The sequence below is a fragment of the Gobio gobio genome (genome assembly GCF_949357685.1).
Source record: "Gobio gobio genome assembly, chromosome: 9".
In the NCBI taxonomy this organism is placed as follows: Eukaryota; Metazoa; Chordata; class Actinopteri; order Cypriniformes; family Gobionidae; genus Gobio; species Gobio gobio.
Genome location: NC_137115.1, coordinates 12929743 through 12956891, shown reverse-complemented (window position 1 = coordinate 12956891; position 27149 = coordinate 12929743). Strand labels below are relative to the sequence as shown.

Genomic DNA, 27149 nt, shown 5'->3' with positions numbered 1-27149 from the left:
TTCTTAACATAGCCTTTATCTTTGTGCATCAGAGGGGAGGAGAAGGTGCCGGATTTGTCCAGGCCGTGTGAAGCCAAGTCTAGTTCTGACATGTTTGCTGAGAACCAGCGTCTGCAGGTGAAGATCCAGGCTTTTGAACAGAAGATAGGCGATGAGGAGGTGGAGTCTGAAAGAGAGGACGAGTCTCCTGGTCCTCAGAGACGCCACAGTCTGGGTCAGGCAGCGCGAGACGAGCGCAGAGAGATGAGGTTCAACAGGTGGGTCTGACCTGTGGGATCTATGCAATACCATGAAAAAATAAGTTCAAAATTATTGAAATGGAGATTATTACAGTTTCATTCTGCTTTCTTAATGCCTGCGACACACTAGAGGATTTTCATATCTTAATCGATTTTAAAACTGTGGGAGACCACAAACATATGGGCAGTTTCAACCGATTTTAGCATTATAATACTCTGAATGTTCCGACCACACACTTGTCGATTGTAGCAACATTTTTACAGTGTGAGATCAAATGTGACTTAAGAAGAAAAACAAATGGAGGATGGAGGATCGACATCGTCAGCTGGTTCTCCTGCCGTGAGTTTTGTTTTAAGAGAATAAAAACAGGAGAAGGAGAAAAAAGAATATGGGTGATATTCTTTCTCAATACTCCACTTTCGTGGCTTGTTTGTGGCTGCCAAGTTTCAGCTATAGAAGGACGCAACATCGGGTTGGTGAAGCTTGCTCGCTCTCATTGGCTATCACGGGTATCACATCGCAGGCAGCCAGATGAAGAATCGGAAATATCAAACATGTTTAATATTTACGATTTGGGATCGTGTGGGCTCCGACGTGATCAGCAGTAACGTGACACCATACAATTGAGGATTTTTTGGACAAAATTCAGTTGCGAGAAGCCTTGAATCGGGCCACAACCTCCAGATCATTGGGGCTTAAAATCTTTAAGTGTGTGGCCAGCCTAGGGCAGGTTGAAAATCATGAACTTAATTACAACATTTTATTCTATTGACAGTCTTAGTTGTATGTTTCTCTTCAGTTTTAGACATCTAAAAGCACTATAATTGTGGGTAAAAAAAAATAATACAGTGTCAATTGTCAACTTAATACAGGTAAATGTTTCCCAGATAATGTTTTACATATTGCACATATAATGGATAGACGTATATTTTATACATGAGAATGTCTAGTTGACATGGGGGATGATATACTGTATTTGGAGGTCTGTGGCATCCAAAAAGTTTGAAAATCCCTGTAATAGTGTGAACAACGTTTGTTTACAAATATAAGGTCATTTATATATAAAAGTCTTACAGGGATAGTTCACCCAAAAATGAAAATCAGCCCATGATTTACCACTGTTCCATCCTTAGACCACTTTTGATAGATACTGACCACTACAGACTGGGAACACCCCACAAGAGCTGCAGTTTTGGAGATGCTCTGACCCAGTCGTCTAGCCATCACAATTTTGCCCTTGTCATATATGTCATATATACACTTATCAGGCATAACATTATGAGTTGTGACTTCTCATCTGGTAAAAATAGCATCATATGTAACAACCCAAGAGAACCAAAATACAAGTGTAAACACACCCTAAGACATATGTAGGCTTCCAGGAAATAATATAACACTGCAAAAAACATGTTCTACATAGTCTATTATAGTATGGGCCTTTTTAATAACTCACAGTCTTGTGCTGGTCTCTCATGTTCAGGTCAAAGAGTCTGGCTCTTCACGCTGTACGCACACAATCTATTAACTCTGACAGCAGTCCAGAGGGAGAGGGGGTGGATCTGAGCACAGAACTCAATGTCTGTGAGGCCAGTCCCAGCCCAGAGACTGGTCCTGTCCCCTCAACCCTGCAGGAGAACCACAAAGATCCCACAAAAAATCAACCTGACACATCTCCAAACAGTGAGGGGCAGAAGGTGGAGGTTGGAGACCCCCGGGAGGGAGATCGACTTTGGATCCACCTGAGAGACAACATGGAGGAAATCAAAACCTTCTGTGCGGAAATGATCAAACTAATCCCCATACCTGAACACTGTGTCATTGAAGGTAAACTGTCAAATCTAAGAACAATCCACACAGTAACACATTCAAAATTCGTGTGTAGAGCCCCTTGCAAAAAAGAAGTTTATTTAAGTGTGCTACCAGTATACTTCTTTTAAACTAAAAATGAGAAAGTATACTTTGAGACTGTTCTGTATTATTAAGATAATTAAGTATTCTAAGTATTCTTGGCTTGTACTTGTGTTTACTTGTGTTTTGATTGAGTAGCTTATTTAATACTTTTTTTCACATAGTTTTCATACTGACTTATGAACTTAGTGTTTGAAAATATTGATTTATAAAGAAAACAGATATATTCCTAATTCCTGAGAATCTGATTTTTTTATGTAGACTAGTCCACTTGTAGTGTACATAAAAATGTACTTCAAATCTACTCTTTCCCAGGCATTGACTGAATTTAAATAAAACGTAACTTCTGCGAGTATGCTTCAAAGTCATAAACTAACAAAGTCTTGGTCTTGTCTTGTTGGTCTCAGCACATGCTGGTCTTGGTCTCGACTTGGTCTAGGTTTAGGTGGTCTTGACTACAACACTAGTACTTAGTACAAAAAATATACTTGTTTACTACTAGTATACTTTGTACATCAAATATTACTTAAGTATACTTAATAAAGCAAACTTTAAGTATACTACTTTTCGGAAGGGGCAGCCGGACAACTCTCAAATGCTTAACTCACTCTCATTTAGAAAGTACTTATTACTGGAGGCGAAATGGACGTGAATGCTTATTCAAGATTGAATTTCATGTCAGCTGCTAATTCTTGTTTTTTGTTGGTTTAGCAACATGAGGAGAACGCTTCCCTGGCATATTTTTGAGATATGTCAGAAATGTAAACATGCTAATTATACACTGAGATCCCATGCTGAGCTGTCTAACTTCTTTAGTCAGTTCACCAACACTTTCTGACTGAACCACTGACAAGTTTCCCACCGTAACCATCATGGTTATGTTAGCACTAAATGCTGCTCTTCACATGCCCAGAAATGTTGTTTGAAATACACATGATCCACATATAAGCTATTTTTTTGTATTAGATTGCAGAGTTTAGTACATGACATTGTTTTTTTTTAGCTTATATTTATATTTAGATGCCCAATTTCACTAATATCTTCATTAAATTGCTAGAAGCTATAGTAGCTGTTCCATTGTTTGAGTCAATGGTCAAAACATGATTTATAATATTAGCTATGATGTTGGTTTTTGACCATAATATAAAACTAACATTTTCTGTAGAGAAAGTTGTGCTTGCCTCAGCAAAACTCACTGCCACAATAGTTAAACAATATCACATGAGCAAGAGTGCTGTTTTTCCCGAATATAAGCACATTTCTGAATGTGATATTGATTTTATTATACAGGTTAATAGGCCTATTAAGGGAGTTACATTTTAGACACGCTATTGTCTGTTTTTATATACTGTATTTTGCCAACGAAAATAGTTCCAAACAAAACCACAGGGTTTCATTATTGCATGAATCTGCATTTTTTTATTGAATCGTTTTACCTATTAATTTACCTATTCATTAAGACAGTCACTTGATTCGTTTCTGAATTAATCAGCAATTTGACTCAATGATTCACTTGCCGCAACCTACTAAAAGTATAATTTCATTATTTCTGAGTCATTTGAAATCATTCAAAATGTTGTTTTTAATACATTAACCCAGTCAGGCATTCATAAGTCCAGATGCTGTAATAGGCACACCTCTCCTCAATAAGCCACAAGATTTGATGTATCATCATCAATAGCACATTGCAGGATGAGTTATGCGCTCAAGTTAAATCCATAAGGTTCAATTCATTGTTCAAATTCATGAACAATAGTAATAGGGATGCTTGCCTTTTCAAACACCACTAATTAGTATCAGCTATCAGTACATTGAGTGTAGTATGCTAGAATTCAGCTGTGGGTGGCAGACAGAACAAAGGGTTGCTTGGCAGAGCTATTTTAACATCTCCCCTGCACTGGCCTAGGTCTCCGCCTCCCCTTCACAATACTCAACAGCTCTCCCACTGAGAAACAGTATGGTAATCGATCAGTCGGAGACCTGCTGAACTGGCAGGATACATGTGAATGCGTTTATGTGTGTCAGTGTGAGGGATTCAGTGCAGTCGTGCTTACCAGATCATGGGAAAAACAGCTAATGTCACTGTCATTTGTGGTAAATCTGTCAGAAATTGATTTTGTGAAAGATTTGTTGAATGCTTTCTTATTATTGGCAGACATCACTAGATGAAAGCAGATCTCTTGTCTTTTACTCTAGTACTTTTAGTCTTTTTAGCATTTTGTCTCTCCCTTTTGAAGCACAAAATAAGAGTGAGCCAATAGCATTCGAGTGTAGCTGTGAAAAGGCATGTTATTGGTTGGACCCACCGAACAAACATGCCTCTTCACTACATGAGAAAGTTTGAGTCTGTTAAAGGTTTAGTTCACTTCAAAAGTAAAATTTCCTGATATTTTACTCACCCCCATCACACCCCCAAGATGTTCGTGTCTTTCTTTATTCAGTTGAAAAGAAATTACGGTTTTTGAGGGAAACATTCCAGTTTTTCTCCATAATATAATAATATAATAATGGACTTCAATGGCAACCAAAATGTTTAAGGTCCAAATCAATGCAGTTTTGAAGGGCTTCAGAGGCTCTGCACGATCCCAGACGAGGAATAGGGTCTTATCTATCAAAACGATCAGTCATTAAAATAAATAAATAATGTATATACTTTTTAACCTAAATTCCTCATCTTGCCAGTGATTGCGTAATCACGTAAGGTCACGCTAGACATAGGCTGAAGTACTGCCCCTGTGTTTACAAAGCGCACATGTGAAGACTAATATACAAGCGTCCTTTAGCAAAAAAAAGTTAAAACGATGATGTTTTTTGAGTGTTTTTTGGTAAAGGGCATTTGTATTAGTCCTCGCACATTCTCTTGGGGCGGTACTTCCGCCTACGTCTAGCATGACCTTTCCGGCGTGATTACGCAATCCGTGGCGAGCCGCAGAGCAGCGCAAGATGAGCAATTTAATTAAAAAAGTTTAATCATTTTTTATTTGTTTTGATAATGACGATCGTTTCGCTAGATAAGACCCTATTCCTCATCTGGGATTGTGCAGAGCCTCTGAAGCCCTTTGAAACTGCATTGATTTGGACCTTCAACATTTTGGTTGCCATTGAAGTCTATGATGTGGAGAAAAATCCTGGAATGTTTTCCTCAAAAATCTAAATTTCTTTTCGACTAAAGAAAGAAAGACACAAACACCTTGGATGAGATGGGCGTGAGTAAAATGAGTGAACTAATCCTTTAAGCAGAAGAATTAGCTTAATTTATGAATATATAAAAAGACGTAAACTATATTATATTGCTCAAATCTGCTAATTGTGTGAAAATATAAACATTATTTTCTGTAAAGCTGCTTTGAGAAAAATGTGTATTATGAAAAGTGCTATACAAACCAATTTGACTTAATTGAACATAATTGAAACTTAATTTATTTTAAACTCAATTTATTCGTTATTCATTTGTTTATCTTTTTTTGCCCTTTTTTGATAAGTCTTGATCAGAGCAGTTGACAAAAAGCGACAAAAAATGCATTTGCTTTATTGTGGATAAAATTATTATGATGACTTTTTGAACAAAACTTAATTTTAATAAGACTTTCACTGGTTGGCACCTACCGGTATATTAATGTCAATAAGAGGAATTAACATCACCATCATTAAGCCCAAAATATTATTTAGATTTTATTAAAATGTTTGTCCAAGTGCTGTTTCAAAAACACATCTGGAGAATTGAGGGATTTTAAGGCCAGCACTACACTGGGGGCCTTCAGCAGGATCACATATACAAATCCAAACACATAAAACCAACTTCACTCTTCTTCACCTTCACTCACATAGTCAGTGACAGCCAAAGGGAATGGATGATAGATGATATTTATAGAGGTTGATCTTAAAGCAACAATATGTAACTTTTCGTGCTCTAGCGGTTAATTAAAAACACTTGCCAGAGCTACTTCTCTCTGTTTACGTCTATGACAAGTCACGCAGGTACTGTAAGACCGCATGAATTCGCTCCAAGGATCGGTAGCGAACCGCGGTGAAGGCCGCACGCATGTTCAGTGTTTCAGCTGGAAAAATGGATTTAATTATAATATTCTTTATCTGACTCCATTTATCATAGTTGTTAAATTTAGAAGAGAATCCCAACTGGTTGTTTTGTCATTTATATTTGATAGTTAATCGTACATTTAATCATTCCGTTTTAACCCTTTGTTGCAATTATACCGTTCCACATTGGAGATAGTTAATAATTACAGATTAATTCAGAAAGGATCAAAATGTAACAATTTATTAACAATCAATTAAATGTAAAGGTTCGCTACCGATCCTTGGAGCGAATTCATGCGGTCTTACAGTACTGTGCTACCTCGCAGTGGTGGCGACCCAACTGATATATACACTTATTATAAGTGTACCACTGTGATTCAGAAAGACAAAAACAAAATGGAAAATGGATTCAAGATGTACTCGCATACATTTTGAGCACAAGAAAGTTACATAGTGCAGCTTTAAATGGATAGTTCACCCAAAAATGAAAATTAGCCCATAATTTACTCACCCTCAAGTCATCCTAGGTGTATATGGCATTCTTCTTTCAGACGAATAAAATCTGAGTTATATTACAAAAGTCCAGGCTAATCCAAGCATTAGAATTTGATTCATAGTTGCTATGTTTTTGAAGTCCATAAAAAGCGCATCTGTCCATCAAATAACATGCTCCACGCGGCTCCAGGGTGTTAATAAAGGCCTTCTGAAGTGAATTGATGCGTTTGTGTAAGAAAAATATTCATATTTAAAACTTTATCAAGTAGACTTTCAGCCCGCCTTCCGTGGAAAGGAGTTGAATGTTGAATGTCTCGTTAGTCTTTCGATCGGCAGGGGAACTTTCAACAATTTTTCCATAAATTGAACAGGGAAGGTGGTCGGCCGAGAGTTTACTTGATAAAGTTTTAAATATGGATATTTTTCTTACACAAACGCATCAAGTGAACTATATTAGTGGACTAATGTAGGGAATAGGGAATGAGGGTTTAGCCCTTGTTTCAGAGCAAAGCAAATTATCTACTGGTCCTAAAATGCCATAAAACATGAGAAAAATATTATTGATAAATAATTGTTTTTATTTTCTTCAGTGGTTTGGAGCCTGACACTATTGTATTACAAGATGGAGCAGTTTAGCTGCTGGGAGTTTATTTTAGGATATTTTGTGGTTTTGGGAAGTAGGTTACATTTTTGATGAAGGAATTCATAAGCAATTCATGCTCTTGTGTTTATGTGTTTGTTGTGCTCCAGACTCTCATCGTGGCTGTGTAGCTAAGCTGTCATTCTCCTGTCCACTGAAAGGACACTACTGCCTCTATGGAAAGTCCTGTTTCTCCCTGTGTAGCTGCCAACCACACCTCTGGATCCAAATCATGCTACTGGCACTGCAGGTAACAATCAGACATGTTTTTGTGGCACAAGATATGTGAGTTTGTTTTATCTATACTTGTGAGGGCCAGATGTCCTCACTTATATAATGAAATATGATGACAACCAGCTAATGAGGACATTTTATGTGTCCTCAGTAGATAAATCGGCCAAATTGTGTTTATATTTAAATCTAGGGATCTGCAGAGATTTCTGCAAGGGTTATGTTTAAGGGTTGGAGTCAGATTTTAAAATTATCGTTAAAGGCAGGGTAGGTGATTTGTTCCAGAAGCAGTTATGCTGGTTGAAAGTCTCTTCACATCTTGGCAATCACTAAGTCTGAATGCAATGATATGATGTCAACATATATATTTTCATACCTCTGCGTACTCTGCTCATGCAGATATCACATGTCATCAGTGTGTTTCATGCTACACAGAGTTAGACAGACGTCAGTCAGTTCCTCCTGAACCAAAACAATGAGCTTAACTACGCCATAACTACTGTAATTTAGAAGAGAGGGAAACCTGTAGCACGCTATTACTAGCCTCTCTGAAAATTGCCTATCCTACCTTTACCCTGATATAAAAACAATCAGAGTCTATGAGATGTTCACACTAATATAAACAAATAAAATAAGAAAGTATACTTTCAGTGTAATTTGTATGCACTTCTCATAAATATACTTAAAATTGCACTTAAGCATACTTGACTTATAATGACAGACTAAGCATCTGGCCTATACTTATACTCAATCTTTTGATTGAGAAATACTTCATTATAATAGTATAACTTAGTATAATTAAGTATTGTAAGTATTCTTGGCTTGTAGTTATGTTTACTTTTTTGATTAAGTAGCCTATTAAAAATTTTTTCACGCATAGTTTTACATACTGTCTCACATTGTTAGAAAATATAGATTTATACGGAAAAAAAGATATGTTCCTAATTCTGCATATCTGAATTTTTGTGTAGGCTAGTCCACTGGTAGTGTACACAGGAATTTACTTAAAATCTACTCTTTCCCCGCCACTGATTGAGTTTTCAGGCTATCCGGGTGCTATTACACATCTTTTAGTACACAATCTCTGGATGAAAACACATGTGAAGAAGAAGCAGAAACAAGTTATAGAAGATTGCTAACGAAAATTAAAAAAAAAAATGCCATAATCAAATATTAAACAGCATATAAATCAAAACTGCCTAACATTATAGAATGAAATGTCAAACCCATGAAGAGGAAACGACTGTGAAGCTTTGGACTCAATCTACTGCATCTATGTTTTGATCATTGTTCTGAATCCCATCCGGACGTGGTCTTTGACAAAAGTGCCTATTTTATGAAAAATGGATGATAAAAAAGGATGCATGAAGCTAGAATTAAAATACAGTTAAAGATATATTTCAAGTATAAAAAAAAGCCTAAATAGGAACATAGCAGTATACTTAAAGTGCAAAATTACTATATAAATAGTAAACTATGTAAATATGATGTTATGTACACTTGAAGAAAAATTACAAGTACACTTGCAGTATAAAACTACTAAACTAGTAGTTTACTGAGAGTTTACTTCAAAGCGTACTTTCATAAACAAAAAAAAGTACTACTAGTATTAAAATAGTAAACTACTAGAGTTCACTTGTAGTAGTACAGATGCAGTACAGATGAGAAACGTAGTTGTGAACTAGTTGTGCACTTAAAGTTTACTACTGTTGCACTATAGTACACTTTAAGTAGGCTTTATATGCTAAAGTTGGCCAATTTAGTTAGTTGGCCACGCAGTATTAAAATAGTACACTTATAAGTTTACTACATTGATATTAGTATACTTACTACATAAAGTGTACTTAAACATATTCTTGAACATTACTTAAGTATACTTCATAAAATGTACTTACAGTATACTTCGTTTTTGTAAGGGAATGTATCATTGAAGGGTGTAAATAACAGTTGTAAATATTTTTTGTTGTTGTTAGGTCCTTTATATAATAGAATATATTTATAAATTATGTATTTTATATATGTATAATTGCTTGTTTTCTGTATATATTCACTTCACAATTTGAATAAAAGCTTAAAGGGTTAGTTCACCCAAAAATGAAAATTCTGTCATTAATTACTCACCCTCATGTCGTTGGACACCCGTAAGACCTCCGTTCATATTCGGAACACAAATGAAGATATTTTAGTTGAAAGCTGATGGCTGAGAAAGGCTTCACACAGGCCTCCATTGGCATTCAGTACATTGACACTTCCAAGATCCATGAAAGGCACTTAAAACGTCGTTACAAAGTCTATCTCACCACAGTGGCTCTACAATAATCATACAATGCGACGACAATAGTTTTTGTGCGCAAAAAAAAATCAAAATAACACCTTTATCCAACTTGTTCTCGACTTCCGTGTATGCCTCCACGACGCATGCGCGAGAATATGACGCAGATCCGGCGTTCGGACATATGACCCAGAAGCGATTTGTTTACGAGCAGAGGAAGACGCGCGTGTCTAAGCTGTTGGATTCTACATTGATCGTGCTTTAGGTCTCGGCGTAGTGCTCAAAATGGGGCTTAAGTGTGTATTTCATCGATTCCCGAACACCGGCGCTACGTCATATTCTCGCGCATGCGTCGTGGAGGCACACACGGAAGTCGAGAACAAGTTGGATAAAGGTGTTATTTTGATTTTTTTTTGCACACAAAAACTATTGTCGTCGCATTGTATGATTATTGTAGAGCCACTGTGGTGAGATAGACTTTGTAACGACGTTTTAAGTGCCTTTCATGGATCTTGGAAGTGCCAATGTACTGAATGCCAATGGAGGCCTGTGTGAAGCCTTTCTCAGCCATCAGCTTTCAACTAAAATATCTTCATTTGTGTTCCGAATATGAACGGAGGTCTTACGGGTGTCCAACGACATGAGGGTGAGTAATTAATGACAGAATTTTCATTTTTGGGTGAACTAACCCTTTAAATTTCATGCTGCTTAGTACACACTGCAAAGTTTTGGGAGTGACAACCTTATTTAAATGCGGGATTGAATGTTAAACTGTATTGATTGACGTAGCAACCATAACAATGGACAGGACAAAACAGATCTGTAAGTTGATATACAGTAGAGTGACTAGTTTTTTTATAGACTACTTTTTAAATGAAACTGTATTTTTGCATATTTACAAAAAGAGCCTGCTGTTTACCATGATGTTGCTGTGTGGTTGTGTTCTAGGTGGGTTCCAGGGGTTATGGGGATTATGACGGATTCTAGGGTGTTCTTGGTGTGGGGCAAGTTACATATTGACGTTTAATACTTTGGCTTAGACTTATCTTACCATGAGCAGCAGTAAATGTAATGCTTGCCTTTGCAAACACCTCTAATTATGAGTAGTGTGACCCTTGGCAATCTAGAAGTGTATCTTGTCTGTGTGCAGAGTAAAGTGAGCAAGGCGTTGTGCTGTCAGGACGAGTGTGTCCAGCAGCTGAGGAAACTCTGGGAGAAAACACAGCTAACGGGAGCACACAGCTTTGAGCTGGCCATGACCCAGACAACTGTTCCTCACAAGAAGGTAAAGTCTTCACTGTCTCTCTTTTATGCACTTTCTGTCTGTGTGTCATTCACACAAACACACACTCATATGAACCAACATGTATCCACTCACTCAGCACCTCCCTCTACCTGAGAAATGACACTAGATTTGACCTCACACCCCAGCCCATCTGCTTTTAACCCACCCATGATGTTTAAAGGGATTGTTCGCCTCAAAAAAAGACAAAATGGCACCATCAAAGTGGTCCACACAACTCGTGCGCTATATTCAAAGTAGGGATGCCGATTTACATAAATTCCCATAATTGATCGTTATTTAAATTAACAATCAATTAATTATTATATTATTTAACAACCATAGCTTCATCCCCATATTGCCGTAATGAATCGATCTTCAAGCAAAAGGAACTGAATTAAATATTTAAATGCTACCGATCCACAGTCCGATTTCTGACTTGTGATGCCTGAATCATAAATCATCCCGTATTCTTTCGTTGGCCAGAGGAGAACTGGCCCACCGACTGAGCCTGGTTTCTCCCAAGATTTTTTTTCTCCATTCTGTCACCTGATGGAGTTTGGGTCCTTGCTACTATCACCTCTGGCTTGATTAGTTGGGGACACTTAATATTCAACAATATTATTGATTTGACTTCACTGTTTTCTGCAGAACTGCTTTACAGAATTAACTAGTTTAATAATTGATGATCTTTACAATGGAACTGAATCAACACTTAACTGACTTCAGCTGAACAATGACATTATTTTTCTTTTAGAGCTGCTGTACAGCCGAAATGAACTGTTTGCATCATTGAATAATTTCTGTTATCACTGTAAAGCTGTTGTAACTGATGACAATTTTCATTTTTAGATAAACATTCATTCAAACATATAATTTTTTTAGATATATAGATTCTTTAGAACAAAACCAAAATAAGGAAGTTAAAATTTAACATGTTTTCAATTACTCTATTACTTCTAAGACCTGACAAACAGTTAACAGAAAGTACGATTCATCAAAATGCTGAATTTGGTATTACATCATGAGTGGACTTCAATAGGCTCAGACTTGATCCTGGTCCAATGCACGGGGGAATGATAACAGAACAAAAATGTTCATGATTCTGCTTGGCTAAAAATACAGAATTTGTGTTATACACATACTCTGTATCTGGTTGTATTGTACATTTTAAAAAGTATTGTCAAATATTTTTAACATTTAATGGCAGTGCATGATTATGCAGTAAAATTATGTAGGCCCTTTTTTAATTTACTGGTAAAATCCGACATTATAACATAGTGGCAGTAATAAATCACACGACGAGGGCAAATTCAACAAGAACCATTTTTAATTACAACTATTTAGGAACACTCAGGAAACAGGCAATAAAGCACAACCACAAACCAAAATGAAACTGAACACCGAACAGAGAAAACTAGAGGCTTAAATACATACAGAGTAATTAACAGAACTAAGAACTGCTGTGAAACTGAGTAACTATCGAAACTAACAATGACCGGGAATACAGACAAAACAAGAACCGAGAAAACGAAACCAAAACACGATGAAACTAAACAAAACCTTGACATTACACCCCCCTCCCGGAAAGAGCGCCCTTGCACCGTAATATAGTCCAACTGAGAAGGGAGGAAGGGAGCTCTGGAGGATGACGAGGAGCCAGTGACAGGCGGAAACTGGGAGGAGCCGGCAGATAGGGACACCACAGCTGACATGACAGAGGGAGGAGCCAAGGAGGCGATGAAATCAGGAGGAGACAGGTGGGATCCCAGAGCACAACCAGGATGTAGGCTCATGGCGATGGGAGAAGCCATGGTGGAGTCAGCGGTCTGACCACCAGCGGTGGATCCAGGAGATGTGGACATCCAGGAATAGCCAAGGGGACGACGAGATTGGATGAAACCATAGGTCCTGGAGGCCAAGACGGAACTGCAGCGATGAGCAGCCAATGGAGCAAAAGGGATGGAGTTCATGGCATAGGCAGAGTGACGACTGACCAAGGTGGAGAGACGAGGGAGTTCAGTGGAGCTGTAAGGACGACGCGATCGGCGGCCCGAGGCGAAGCCAGGGGATCCACTTACCAGGGCGGAGCTGGTGACCGAAAGACCCAGGGTGGATCTGTGCCGCAGGGTCTGAAGGGAGAAGGAGGCTGGGCAGGACCATCATCAACGCAGGAGACTTGGAGCTGGGTGTGGCCAGAAGAGACACAGCAGACTTGGAGCTGGGCGGGACCAGCAGCGATGGGTGAATATCCTCTTCCACATCCTCATGATAGGTGTGTTCAACATCTGCGGCTGGATGCAACCGATCGGCGAGAGTAGCCGCGGGCAGGCAGGGAGGAGCTGCAAACGGAGATGTGAAGTCGGAAGTTCTGCTTCTCGTAGTGATGCTCGCGCTGTGTTGGCATACTTTATCACAGCTGAAGTTAAATAAATGCAATATTTGTCAAATACACAGACGTTTCAGAGACATTTTCATTCAATACTGCATGTACTGCTTAATACAGCGTCTGTTTGTACAAGAATAAAGTTCAACATATAAGCCTAAACTATCAATGAAGTGGGGGTCTAGGTTTTATTTTGATAAACATGACAATATAACATCACAACTACATGAAAAGAGGTTTTACCTTTATAAAAAACTGATTTTTGAGCATTAGTGGTTTTAGAATAAACACGAAATACACGTGATAGCTGTCATGCGGTGAATCTGGCCAATCGTGGAACAGTTGTGTCGTCATCAGAGTCCGTGCAGGCTGTTGCAGCCGCTCTAGAGAAACTGCACCGGCTGCATTAGCCGACTGTTCTCGAATCGCTTTCACGGTACTTTGATGCCATACATCACAGTCACGTGGCGTCTGCGCTGCCTCAAGTCGGACAAAATTTCTAACCGGCATGCACTGCATCAAGTCAGCCGCCAATTGGTCTGCACGTCGATGTATGAAGTCGAACAAGCCTAAAATTTCACAGAGGCCAGACGCAGCTCACCCTCAGCAATGGGAGTGTTAGCAGGGCTTCTCTCTCGATGCACTCGTACTCCACGAGCACACCCATTGGGACAGACGATGTAGGCATTCCGGCAGGCTCTGGCTCTTTGTCTGTGGTGGGCTCAGGCTTTTCGTCCATGACTGACGTGGGAGGCAGCTGGTTGACCTCTGGGTCCCCCACTCTGAGTGGGGCTGGAGATGACCTCTTCAGCAGGGCAGCATCCACTCCACAAATGTGGGGACATTCCCTCGAGTACCGTCACTGGGCAGGCGTGCCTTTGTGCGCTCGTTCAGACTGGTCCTGAAAAACACATACAGGGAGTGTTCCAAAAAGTGGCATGCCAGTTGTAAAAGTCACTCTTGCAGTCCTCAAGGGTTTGTTTCTCCTGCTCCAAGCAGAGCAGATGGATTGCTTTAAGTCCATTTGAAGTCTTTTGTAACGTTGAGACTGTGGCAGTAATAAAAATCGCATGACAAGGGAGAATTCAACAAGAACAATTTATAATTACAAATACTCCGGAACACCCAGAAAACATAGACAAAAGCACAACCACATAAACCAAAACGAGACAGAACACTGAACAGAGAAAACTAAGGGCTTAAATACACACTTGGGGCCCGATTTTAATGATCTGAGCACATGGTCTAAAGCGCATGGAGCAGGTGCACTTAGGGCGTGTCAGAATCCACTTTTGCTAGTTTAACGATGGAAATGGTCGGCGCGCCAGTAGCATGGTCCAAAAGGGTTTGACCTAGTCTCTTAATTATCCATGGGTGTGTTTTGGGCATAATGTACAATAAATCAGAATCTCATCTCCCATTCCCTTTAAAAGCCAGTTGCGCTTGCATCATGACGGATTCGCTATTTACATGGCGGAATATAGAGACAACCCTTAACCTGAGTCAGTTTAAATACGTGTGTGTATTGCCACGATTCATTAAATAAGTAGCCAATTTCATTCGTCATTACTGCAAATAGGTAATTCTGATACATGCTATGACTATCCATTATGACTTGAAGGCATTTTTATATTTATGTGCATAATAATCTTGTACATTGTGATCCTTTTATTTTTTATATTTGGCATGTTTGTGTGCTGCTGCGTGTGTAATACGCAGAGTGTATGCGTGTTGTGCACCCGCCTATAGGCACATATTACTAACGCACCCTTTAAATAAATAAACACAAATACAGCGCTATTGACTTTTGACAACGTTTTTGTTGGTCAATGGCCCAGAGTGATAATAGGTGTGGAACTAATGAGTAACTATAGAAGCTAACAATGCAGGAACACAGGCAAAGTGAGAACGGGAAAACGAAATCAAAACAAATTTAAACTAAGCAGAACCAGGACAGACACTTGATAATGATAATGCAATTCACCCATTGCATTATATATTTTACACCCTGTATTTACATGCATTTGTGATTAGATTATAAATCATTCTGATATGCTGATTTGGTGCTCAGCTACTAATAATGGTTCTTATTAATAATGTTGAAAATGCTGCATAATTTTTTTTTGTGGAAACTGGGATACTGTAACGGTATGGTGTAGTAAGGAACAGGCTGAAGACTCAGGAGATGAAAACTAAACATAAACTTTAATTGTAACACTCAGGAACAGGTGGATAAGGAAACACTCTAACATAACAGTACCACAACAGTGACTGGAAAAAGACTGAAGGTGAGGGTACAACTTAAGTAGCAAACATTAACAAGATAATTAAACAGACACAGCTGGGACAAATTAACTTATGAAACAAAGGATTGGTGGGAAACTGAACAAAGAAACCAATCAAACACAAGCAAATCAGCCTGAGCATGTGGCATTACCTCCCCCTCCTGAAAGGCGCAACCTTGCACTAAAAGGAGTCCAACCGGGAAGGGGGCACGGGCACCCTGGAGTCCTGGAGGTCACAGGCAGGTGATCAGGGTGATGCCGGCAGGCTAGGAAGCCTCCAGGGTGGTGCCGGCAGCTCAGGGGACCATGGCGGCGCAGACCGTTTAGAAGGCCAGGGCGGCAAAGACCGTTCAGGGACAGCCTCTGTTGATGGGTAGACGGTACTGGACTCTGGTCAGGGGCTGGAATTAATAAATAATTAAGTCTGCTACAGACCTATAACAATTGCCAGGAGAAAGGACATGAAATAAGTCATCATCCAGTCCCATCCAAAATCAGGCATTGACCATAGAATCCCTCTAGCTCGCCAGACAGGAATATTCAAGAAATTCCTCCACATACCACTCCAGAGGTCAACCACTCTGTTGGATGGAGAGGAGAAGATGATCCTCAGCCATTTGTTTTGTAAGTGGTCCAGTCATCTGTAATGGTATGGTGTAATCAGGAACAGGCTGAAGACTCAGGAGATGAAATCCAAACAAACTTTAATTGTAACACTCAGGAACAGGCAGATGGATAAGGAAACACACTCAAACATAACAGTGACTGGATAATGACTGAAGGTGAGGGTACAAATTAAGTAGCAAACAGAAACAAGATCATTAAACAGACACAGCTGGGACAAATTAACTAATGAGGGTAAACATGGAAACAAAGGATTGGCGGGAAACTGAAAAAAGGAACCAATAAAACAATCAAAACTGTGACTGAACATGCTTTTTTTTAAAAGGATTTTTCTGATTTTAAAAAAAGTTCAAAAGAATGCCATTTATTTAAAAATAGAAATCTTTTACTCTTTTACTTGTACTGTCACTTTTGATCAATGAATGCACATTATTTTTTATCTTACCACAAACTTTTGAATGCTAGTATATCACAGTCTCCACAAAATCAAATCAAAACAGAAAAACATTGATAAGTATAAAAACAATCTTGTACACCAAATTTCAATACAAATCAGTATTAAAATGATTTCTGAAGGATCATGTGACACTAAAGACTGGCAGCTAAAATTCAGCTTTCCTATCAGAGGAATACATTACATTTAAAAATATATTTAATAGAAAACAGTTCTTTTAAATTGTAATAGTATTTCACAATATTACTGTTTTTACTGATCAAATAAATGTAGCCGTTCATGGTGAGCATAAGATACATAGACAGTGAAATAAATTATTTATATTGCTTTTTGCTGAGAATCCCCAACTGTAAGTTAGATTAAATAAGCAGGAACAATCAGTCATCCTGCCGCTTCCTCTCTGCAGGACATATTTAAGGAAGAAGTGGCCCAGCAGGGTATGAAAACTGTCTGATCCATATCAAGACTTACATTTATGCCTTTGGGGAGAAGGTATAGATTTCCACTGTGGAAAAGAATTGCGTGTGTATATAACAGCTAGCTTGCTGTACAAGTCAAAGTCCTCTGTGGAGATCAACAAAGAAAGACCTAAAATAAAGTAGATATTTAACATCACCGAGCTCAATATGCTCCCTCTGTTACAGCCACATCCATGGTGGAAAATGGCCACGTCATGCAAACCGTGAGAGGTCAGAGGTCATGATAGCTGCTGAGACTGGGATGTTTACCTTAGGTCATTTCCTCTTCGTGGTGCCATGTAAATCCGAGTGCTTGGATGATCTTATCAAACATTGTAAATGTCAAGTCTGGAATAATTACATAGTACAGCTGGTGTCTTTTGTGTCTTTATGCTGTCTTCCTGTTCTTCCTCCCTTTGCCTAAATGTGGGGTCATTTATCTTCCAGTGAGGAACTTTGTGTGCACAACACATATGGAATCTGTTTGTGTTGGGCACATGCAAAAATACGAGCCAGGACACTAGCAAACCCATCTTGAATGCACTCATAAACATCCCCTAACTGATGCTGTAACCCCTGACATGTCCTTTGATTTGTTCTCTGGCCTACGCTTAAAGAGACAGCTTTTGACAACATAGAAAGGGTCATATCATGAAAAACAGGTATGTTTTTCGTGCTGTTTTGAAACGAGTTTGTACTATGTAGACATACTTTAATGGGCTAAATGAAAAGATCCATCCTAGTCCACCTGAAAACGTTCATAGAAATTGCACTGCAAAAACTTGAAACCATTTAGGGCCAGATTTACTAAAAGTTTGCACCAACGTAAACCCTCTTTTGGCATTAGAAAACTAGACGCGCAGTGATAAATTAGCACTGAAAAGACGTGGACAGGGTTATTTTTCACTGCTGACCTTATTGCATTTGTAGGACTTTCCCTTTCAGACGCAAAATGAATAGGAGGAGATTATTTAACCCTCATCCTTCCCTTGCAGTTTGTAACAAATCCTTCCCTCGCGGGTCAAATTGACCCGAAGCCGTAAATTATACTTCATTTTTTGTTTTGTCCAGAAAGCTTATTTTATTTCATTTTGATAATATTTTTTCTATTTTTAATGCAATTTTGCAATGCAACCATATCAAATTGTATCAATACATAATACATAAATAGTAATTTAAGCACATTCTTTCAACTTCAATTAAAATTAACTCACAATTTCATTCATAACCCTTTTAATTCAGCTCAAAATATCTTACACTTGGTGTCTTTGCTGACCTCTTGTGGAAAAAAGATAATATAATGTGATATTTCATGACTCTTGCCACTAGATGGCCTTATAGCCAAAATATGGAGCAAATTAGCTGTTCCACTGGGTCCTAAAGTCAGTTTCTCTTCAGTATGCATTCAGAGACACATGTAGAAATAATAATCATTTTTTAAATGGTAGTTTTAGCATTTTAAGTTTGAATTTTGAGCATTTTTAGGTTTTTAGATTAGATTAGATTCAACTTTATTGTCATTACACAAGTACAAGTACAAGGCAACGAAATGCAGTTTAGGTCTAACCAGAAGTGCAATAGCAGCAAGTGCAGGATATACAATGGATGCGTAAGTGCAGGACATGGAAATATACTGAATATATATAAATATGTATAAATAGAGAGATGGTTATTACTATAAACAGAACTGAATTTACAGGTGAGTATGTACAGTGAATAAATATACAGATGGCTATTACTATAAACAGAATTTACAGGTGAATATGTACTATGAATACAATATACAGATGGCTATTACTATAAACAGAATTTTACAGATAGAGGTATACAATAATATGTTAGGCTAATATGAGGAATAGCAGTGGATTTAGGGTAGTGCAATAAATTATGGACAGAGCTATCCGGAAAAAAAAGTGGAAAGTGCAGTGGAAAGTGGTTGCATATTACATTTAGAAGTACAGTGCAAAAATGCAAATGTAAACATTGGTACTATAAATACAGTCCGCAGTGCAAATGAGCATAATCCAGTTAAGATATGGCAGTGCAAGATGCATATGTAAACAGTTGTTACTGTGATAAACAGTCGGTAGTGCAAATAAAGTGAAGGAAGATGTGAGGTAGGAGAGTTATCAGTTTATGAGGGAAGTGGATCAACGGGGGTTTGAGTTCAGTAAAGAGACAGCTCTGGGGAAAAAACTGTTCTTTAGTCTGCTGGTCCTGGTCCGGTGGATCCTGAAACGCCTGCCGGAGGGCAGGAGAGAAAACAGTCTGTGGGCTGGGTGAGAGGAGTCCTTGAGGATGCTGCGAGCTCGATGCAGGCAGCGTTTCCTCTGGATGTGCTCGATGGCAGGCAGTGGAGTCCCTGTGATGCGCTGGGCAGTTTTCACCACCCGCTGCAGTGCCTTGCGCTCCGCAACAGAGTAGCTCCCATACCATACTGCCACACAGTTGGTCAGGATGCTTTCTATTGCGCAGCGATAGAAGTTCACCAGGATAGCCGAGGAGAGCTGATTCTTCCTCAGTGTCCTCAGGAAGAAGAGGCGCTGGTGAGCCTTCTTGACCAGGCTGGAGGTGTTGGTCGTCCATGACATGTCCGCCGAGATGTGGATCCCCAGGAACTTGAAACTGGAGACACGCTCAACAGCCATTCCATTGATGTGGATGGTGTCGTGTGTGCCTCTTGACTCTTTCCTGAAGTCCACGATGAGCTCCTTCGTTTTGGTGGTGTTGAGGAGCAGGTTATTATCAGCGCACCATGTGGCCAGGTGCTGGATCTCTTCCCTGTAGGCAGTCTCATCGTTGTTGCTGATGAGCCCGATCACCGTAGTGTCGTCCGCAAACTTGACGATAGAATTAGATCCATACACAGGCTTGCAGTCGGCGGTGAAGAGGGAGTAGAGAAACGGGCTTAGCACACAGCCCTGTGGTACACCAGTGTTGAGTGTGATGGATGTGGAGCAGGTGAATCCTGAACGAACATTCTGGGGTCTGTCAGTTAGGAAGTCCAAAATCCAGTTACACATTGAAGTGTTGATGCCCAGGTCTCCAAGTTTGGCTATTAACTTGGATGGGATGACAGTGTTGAATGCTGAGCTGAAGTCAACAAACAGCATGCGTGCATACGTGTTCTTATGGTCCAGATGGGTGAGCACAGAGTGCAGTGCCATGGAAACGGCATCCTCTGTGCTCCTATTGCTGCGGTAGGCAAACTGGTGTGAGTCCAATGTGGATGGTAGAGAGTCTTTTAGGTGTTCCAGGACCAGCCGCTCAAAGCACTTCATGACGATGGGTGTGAGTGCTACAGGGCGGTAGTCATTAGGGCACCTCGGGTTAGAGTGTTTTGGCACTGGCACAATGGAAGTGCGTTTAAAGCATGAAGGTACAGCTGCTTGGGCAAGAGACAAGTTGAAAATGTCTGTAAAAACCCCAGCGAGCTGCTCCGCACATGCCCTGAGCACACGTCCAGGGATGTTGTCTGGTCCAGCAGCCTTGTGTGCGCTGATCCGGCTCAGTGCCTTGCAGACATCTGTGGAGGAAAGTGTGATTGGTGGGTGGTCAGCTGAGGGTTTGAGCTTGGTGGCAGTTTCTCTGTTGTCTCTTTCAAAACGAGCATAAAAGTAATTTAGCTCGTTCAGGAAGTTGACATCAGTGGCTGCGGGGGTGGAGTGGGGGGGTTTGTAGTCACTGATAGCCTGAATGCCCTGCCACATGCGTCGAGGGTCAGAGTTGGAAAAGTGACCCTCTATCTTTAGCTTGTAGCAGTGCTTGGCCTTTTTGATGCCCCTCTTCAGGTTTGCCCTGGACGTACTGTAGGCTTGTGCATCACCTGATCTGAAGGCAGTATTGCGTGACTTCAGCAGGAGTCGAACTTCCCTGTTCATCCAAGGCTTCTGATTAGGGTATGTGGTGATCTGTTTCTGGGTTGTAACACTGTCGATGGTGGTATTGATATGATCCAATACAGAGGAAGTGAATGAGTCAATGTCCGTGTGAGCGCCACTGGTGGCTTGAGAAGCAAACATACTCCAGTCTGTGTTTAGAAACCTTTCCTGGAGTGTGGAGTCTGCCCCCGCAGGCCACACCTTGATGGTCTTTACTGATGGCTTCACACGGTTGATGAGGGGTGAATATTTGGGTGATAGAAACAAAGAGAGGTGGTCTGACTGTCCCAGGTGGGGGAGGGGTGTCGCAACGTAAGCGCCAGCCATGTTTGTGTAAACATGGTCTAAGGTTTTGTTTCCTCTGGTGTGGCAGGAAACATGCTGGTGAAACTTGGGTAGCACTGACTTTAGGTTTGAATGATTAAAGTCACCTGCAACAATAAACGCAGCTTCCGGGTGATCAGTCTGTTGTTTACTGATGGCTGCATGAAGTTCTTTCATAGCAAGCTTGGCATCAGCATCCGGGGGAATATAGGCTGCAGTGATAATAGTGGAGGTGAACTCCCGCGGTAGATAAAACGGTCTACATTTAACCATGAGAAACTCCAGGTTAGCTGAACAATGACTCCCAACAATAGCAGAGTTTGTGCACCAAGCTTTGTTAATATAAATGCACAATCCACCCCCTCTGCTCTTCCCGGAGCCATCTAGTGTTCTATCCGCCTGGAGTGTGTGGCGTCCCGCTAGCTCAATAGCGGTGTCCGGTATTCCGCTGTTTAACCAGGTTTCAGTGAAGATTAGGACGTTACAGTTCAAAAGTTTCTTACTGTGTGTAATGCTGAGTCGAATCTCCTCCATTTTGTTCACTAGCGATCGTACATTGGCAAGGAAAATGCTGGGTAAAGAGAGCCGGTAAGGAGTTAGCCTTAGCTTAGCTCTTAGACCTCCACGCTTACCCCGCCTTTGTTTACGATCACAGCGCTGCCTTCTAGCACTTCCGCCCGGCCGGGCAGAGCGCATCGCCTCGGGCGTCCTAGCGATCTCAGGAAGGAGTTGAAGATTGTCCATAAAACTGTCGGAAATTCGCAAACCAATATCCAAAAGCTCACAACGGGTGTACAATGTAAAAGCACAACTGTTCTGTACGAACAGACCCGAGATGAACAAGAAAAATACAGCAAAATTGCAGAATCTGGAGAGACGCTGAGCCTCGCGATCTACTCGCGCCGCCATCTTGGTCAACTATGTGTACTGATGTATTCCTCGCATTCCATTCATTTCTATGGGGGGTCAAATCGACCCGCGAGGGAAGGATTTGTTACTTTTTAAAATTTCAACCACAAAACATTTTCAAACAAAAAAATTTATTTTGTGCATTTGTGGTTCAAGTGCGACTCCGATGAACTCCCAGTTTTTTTTTTTAAATGTAAGAGTTTCGGGTCAAAACGACCCGATGGAAGGATGAGGGTTAAATGAATAATGCAAGGTGATTTTGGTATTTGCGTCATTATCTACCGCCTAACAAAAGCACGTCTTAAACCAGACACTTATTTGCGCTGCTCTTGGTAGATTGCGTTGGTCATTATAGAAATGATCCGGCCAAGTCTGTGTTCTTTAATTAGCATAACTTTCCACTCCCATCTGTGCTTTTTTGGAATTGCGCTCTTACGCTAATTTGCCCAGTTTAGTAAATTTGCCCCTTTTTCATTAACATTTCCATTAATCTGAAAGGTAGTCCTCCGGCTTCTGCATGAATGTACACATCGGAGATGCTGCCATATTTGCTTCATGGACACTTTTTTCAGTCGATGGACCCATTTCACATTTCCAGGGTTCTCAGTGGAAGTCGTCGTAATGGAGTAAACTTCTATAGCGGTGAACTTTTGTATTTACATTTGCTCCAATAGCAACTCTGTGATAGCCTTCACATGACTTTCCAAAAACTGTCTAGAGATTGATTACAGCAGTCAGAAAAGAGAATGATGTGAAATTTCCTGTCACTCCCTCAGCTGTTGTATTAGAAACACCCTCGCAGCAGCTTTAATTTGCTTAATAGTTTTTTTGTCATTTACTACTAATATAACACAAAGTAGCATTATAAATGTGTATACATTTTTTAAAATTGAAAATATGAAAAACTTTACTATAGATTTGCGATGTTGATAACTGTGGAAACGTGTCATCACAGTCTGTGAAAAGTGTCCATAGCAGTTATTCAAAAGGTTCCACAGGTTCCTTTGTGACAACTGACCATATATAGTGAGATGAATGTATTGGATCATCACAAAAGGTTTCTTTGTACCTGGACAATAAGGTGAAAATGTTCAATAGGTTTTTGTGGTTAAAGGGATAGTTCACCCAAAAATTAAAATTCTGTCATCATTTACTCACCCTCAAGTTGTTCCAAACCTGTATGAGTTTCTTTGTTCTGCTGAACACAAAAGAAGATATTTTGAAGAATGTTTGTAACCAAACAGAGAGAGCAACCATTGACCATAGTAGAATGGTTGCTCTATCTGCTTTGTTACTAACATTCTTCAAAATATCTTCTTTTGTGTTCAGCAGAACAAAGAAACTCATACAGGTTTGAAACAACTTGAGTGTGAGTAAATGATGACAGAATTTTCATCTTTGGGTGAACTATCCCTTTAAGACTGTGGTTAAAGTGTGTGTACAGAAATTGATGTTGGGGGAAACCCTGATAAATAATTCAGTAGAGTAAAAAGTATGTAAAAACAAAAGATGATTTTAATAAAAAGTCTAGAGATCAGAAAATCACAAACCGATGTAACAATCAGTTTTCACATTTAAAAAAAGAAATTCACAAAAAAGATATTTGTAAAGTAAATAATTGATTTAACAAAAAAAGCTTGTAAATGCGTCACATCAACTGATACTTCCTGTGTAGACAGTTCCATAATAAGAATGCTACAATCAGCTGGGGTTGCCGGAACATTACCTTAAAAAATATGGAAGCAACATTTTATGCTTTATGGATTTAGCAAATACCAAAGAACTACAATAAATACATAACTGATAGAAAAAAAGAAAAAAAAAACATAAAATGTCAAGTGTCACTCAGGGAATTCTGGGAATGTCAATGTACAGGACAGTTTTTCCACAGTAAATTATAAGGCTTGTTCTTTTTCACTTAAAAAAAACTGCAGCTAACAGTATTTCAGTGTAAATTTACATGAAATGTCCTATTCCACAATGTTTGCACAAGGTCCTTGAATCGTTCAAAGCTATTAAAAATGTAGATACTGAAATACTTGGCATGCTCAAGGAAAAAAGGTTATATTTTTGGTCTTTACTCATATTAATGAATGAAGCATTTGCGAATTACACTAAGATGCCCCAACTACTCACTTTGTCTAGTTTTCAGTCATGTCCAACTCGAAATGATCTAAAGCCAGAAGTAACGTGATCATGTTCGAATTTGAATGCACTGCACTGTAAATGGGTAAATTTCCCACAATAAATGACAGAATAATTTGATATGTCAGTCTATTTCCATTCTCGAAGGTCAGTGTGACACCAAGAGTTTGAGTTTCCTAGTGTAACACAAGGTTTAGTAGTTTGGCGGGGGTGGGGGGGGGGGGGGGGTGATCGTGTGTGAACCTGTGTTTTAGTATATCAGAGTGGACAGTGGAAATTTAGATGTAAGAAGGCACCGGGTCATATGCCACATGCTTGAGAGAAAGAGAGTTAAACTCGCCATATATGCCTTTGCAATTATTCCACTTTTTTCTCTCCACTCAGAAAAAAAATGAAGTAGACAGAAAAATAAAATTGCAGGAGGTCTTAGAGGAATTTTCACCACACAACATCTTGAAGGCATTATAAATGTGTCACATTGCTAATGATAGATCACACTAAAATAATAGTAAAAAAAATGGAATCTGTTTGGAGAATATAGAAATTCCCCTTTGCCCCCATATCACTGTGCGTTTTACTGATTGGTGGATGGTATCCTATTACCATCTCTGTTTGAGTCTGTATATGCATGTGTTGCTTGTTTGGGAGACTGAGGCTCTATAAAAGGACACTGGGAAGAGTTTTGCAATAGTATCCATTACAAACAGAAGGACCTCTGTTACTTTTCCGGCCTCCACAGGATAACGATGACATGTTTGCATGTAGTAGGCCCCGTGGTTACGGCGGTTCTCCCCTGATGCTTTGGCACATCTGGGGCTTAGCGTTTTCAGTGAACATCTACACTGGGGCTTTGAGAGTCAAGGTTGGTGTTGACGTGTTTCTTTTGACATACTAGAATAGCGTAGTCCCATTGTTCAGTTCTGTTTCCTAACACTGGCAGGCTGCCGACCCGAATTGCCCAACATTTTGAATCAGAAAATGAAAACAATCTTCCAGGCATGTTACATGCTGTCAGAGATCTCTGTTAATTATTCAACCACCATCAATGAGTCGTTTCTTTCTTTGATTTACTGGACTGACTCATGATTTGTTGTGTTTCACTCAAGTAATCTTGAGTCATCTGTTTACAGATTCAGCTTTGGAAAGAGTGAAAGCATGAAATACTCTTATGCACATTATGATAGACATGGCATCCAACACACATCACAGTCATGCACAATAAAGGCTGGCTTACATCCAGGATGCACACACGAATGGACCAATGGTATTGTCCTTAACAATAAACTGAAACAAATTTTGTTTTGGATGGCGCTCCTTCTCCATGCTTAAAACATAAAAAATAAACAAATCTTGACTATTTTAAAGCACTTCTTATTAATTGAATTGTCTTAATTGAAATGTATAATAACAGAAGAGCATGTCATTAGACTTGTCATGTTCCACCACACCAAACTCGCTCGTCCATGTCTTTATGGACCTTGCTTTTGCACTGGTGCGCAGTCATGTTGGAAAAGGAAGGGGCCATCCCCAAACTGCTCCCACAAAGTTAGGAGCATGAAATTGTCCAAAATGTCTTGGTATGCTGAAGCATTAAGAGTTCATTTCACTGGAACTAAGGGGCCTAGCCCAACCCCTGAAAAACAAACCCACACCATAATCCCCCCCTCCACCAAACTTTACACTTGGCACACTGCAGTCAGGCAAGTACCGTTCTTCTGGCAACCGCCAAACCCAAACTTGTCCATCAGATTGTCAGACAGAGAAGCGTGATTCGTCACTCCAGAGAACACGTCTCCACTGCTCTAGAGTCCAGTGGCGGTGTGTTTTACACCACTGCATCCGACGCTTTGCATTGAATTTGGTGATGTAAGGCCTTGGATGCAGCTGCTTGGCCATGGAAACACATTCCATGAAGCTCTCTACACACTGTTCTTGAGCTAATCTGAAGGCCACATGAAGTTTGGAGGTCTGTAGCTATTGATTCTGCAGAAAGTTGGTGACTTCTGCGCACTGTGCGCAGTTTCAATGTTTGTAGAAACAGTCTGCATGTCTAGGTGCTTGATTTGATAGACTTGTGGCCATGGAAGTGATTGGAACACCTGAATTCAATGATTTAGAGGGGTGTCCTAATACTTTTGGCAATATAGTGTATGTTTAATGAAACCTGGGGAGACAATTGCTTTATTTGATGAACTGATTTAATTTAGGTTTTTATTCACATATAAACAACACGCATGCATCAAGCATATCAAATATGGTAAACAGAAGCTCAACCGTACTTTCTTGACATGGTTCTCTCGCACATTTGAGCTTCTATTCTTTATGAGCTTTTTGAAGCGTCAAAGTTATGTTGCAATGGATGTTCAGATTTTTTTGGGGGGTGAACTGTCCCTTTAAGACAGATGTTTTAATATGATCTCTATTTTTTATTGCAGTGCAAATAATGGTGATTTGGTAAGTTTGATTAATTTGCATTAATCAGGTCAAAGAGTTAATTTCAGTGAATCTATTCAAAACTGATGCACTGATTCATTTGCGGCATCACTCTAAAGTGACATTTTTCATGTATTCAATTTA

At 39.7% G+C, this 27149-nt stretch overlaps 1 protein-coding gene across 1 annotated transcript in view; it reads left to right on the top strand.

Moving 5' to 3' along the window:
• The window catches only part of veph1 (ventricular zone expressed PH domain-containing 1), a 178747-nt gene that overhangs the window by 112212 nt on the left and 39386 nt on the right, over positions 1-27149 (top strand). The window contains exons 8-11 of the mRNA XM_079825943.1: positions 33-257; positions 1721-2064; positions 7432-7571; positions 10975-11109. Of these exons, the coding sequence (XP_079682069.1) occupies positions 33-257; positions 1721-2064; positions 7432-7571; positions 10975-11109 (844 nt within the window). The remainder of the gene's footprint in view (positions 1-32; positions 258-1720; positions 2065-7431; positions 7572-10974; positions 11110-27149) is intronic.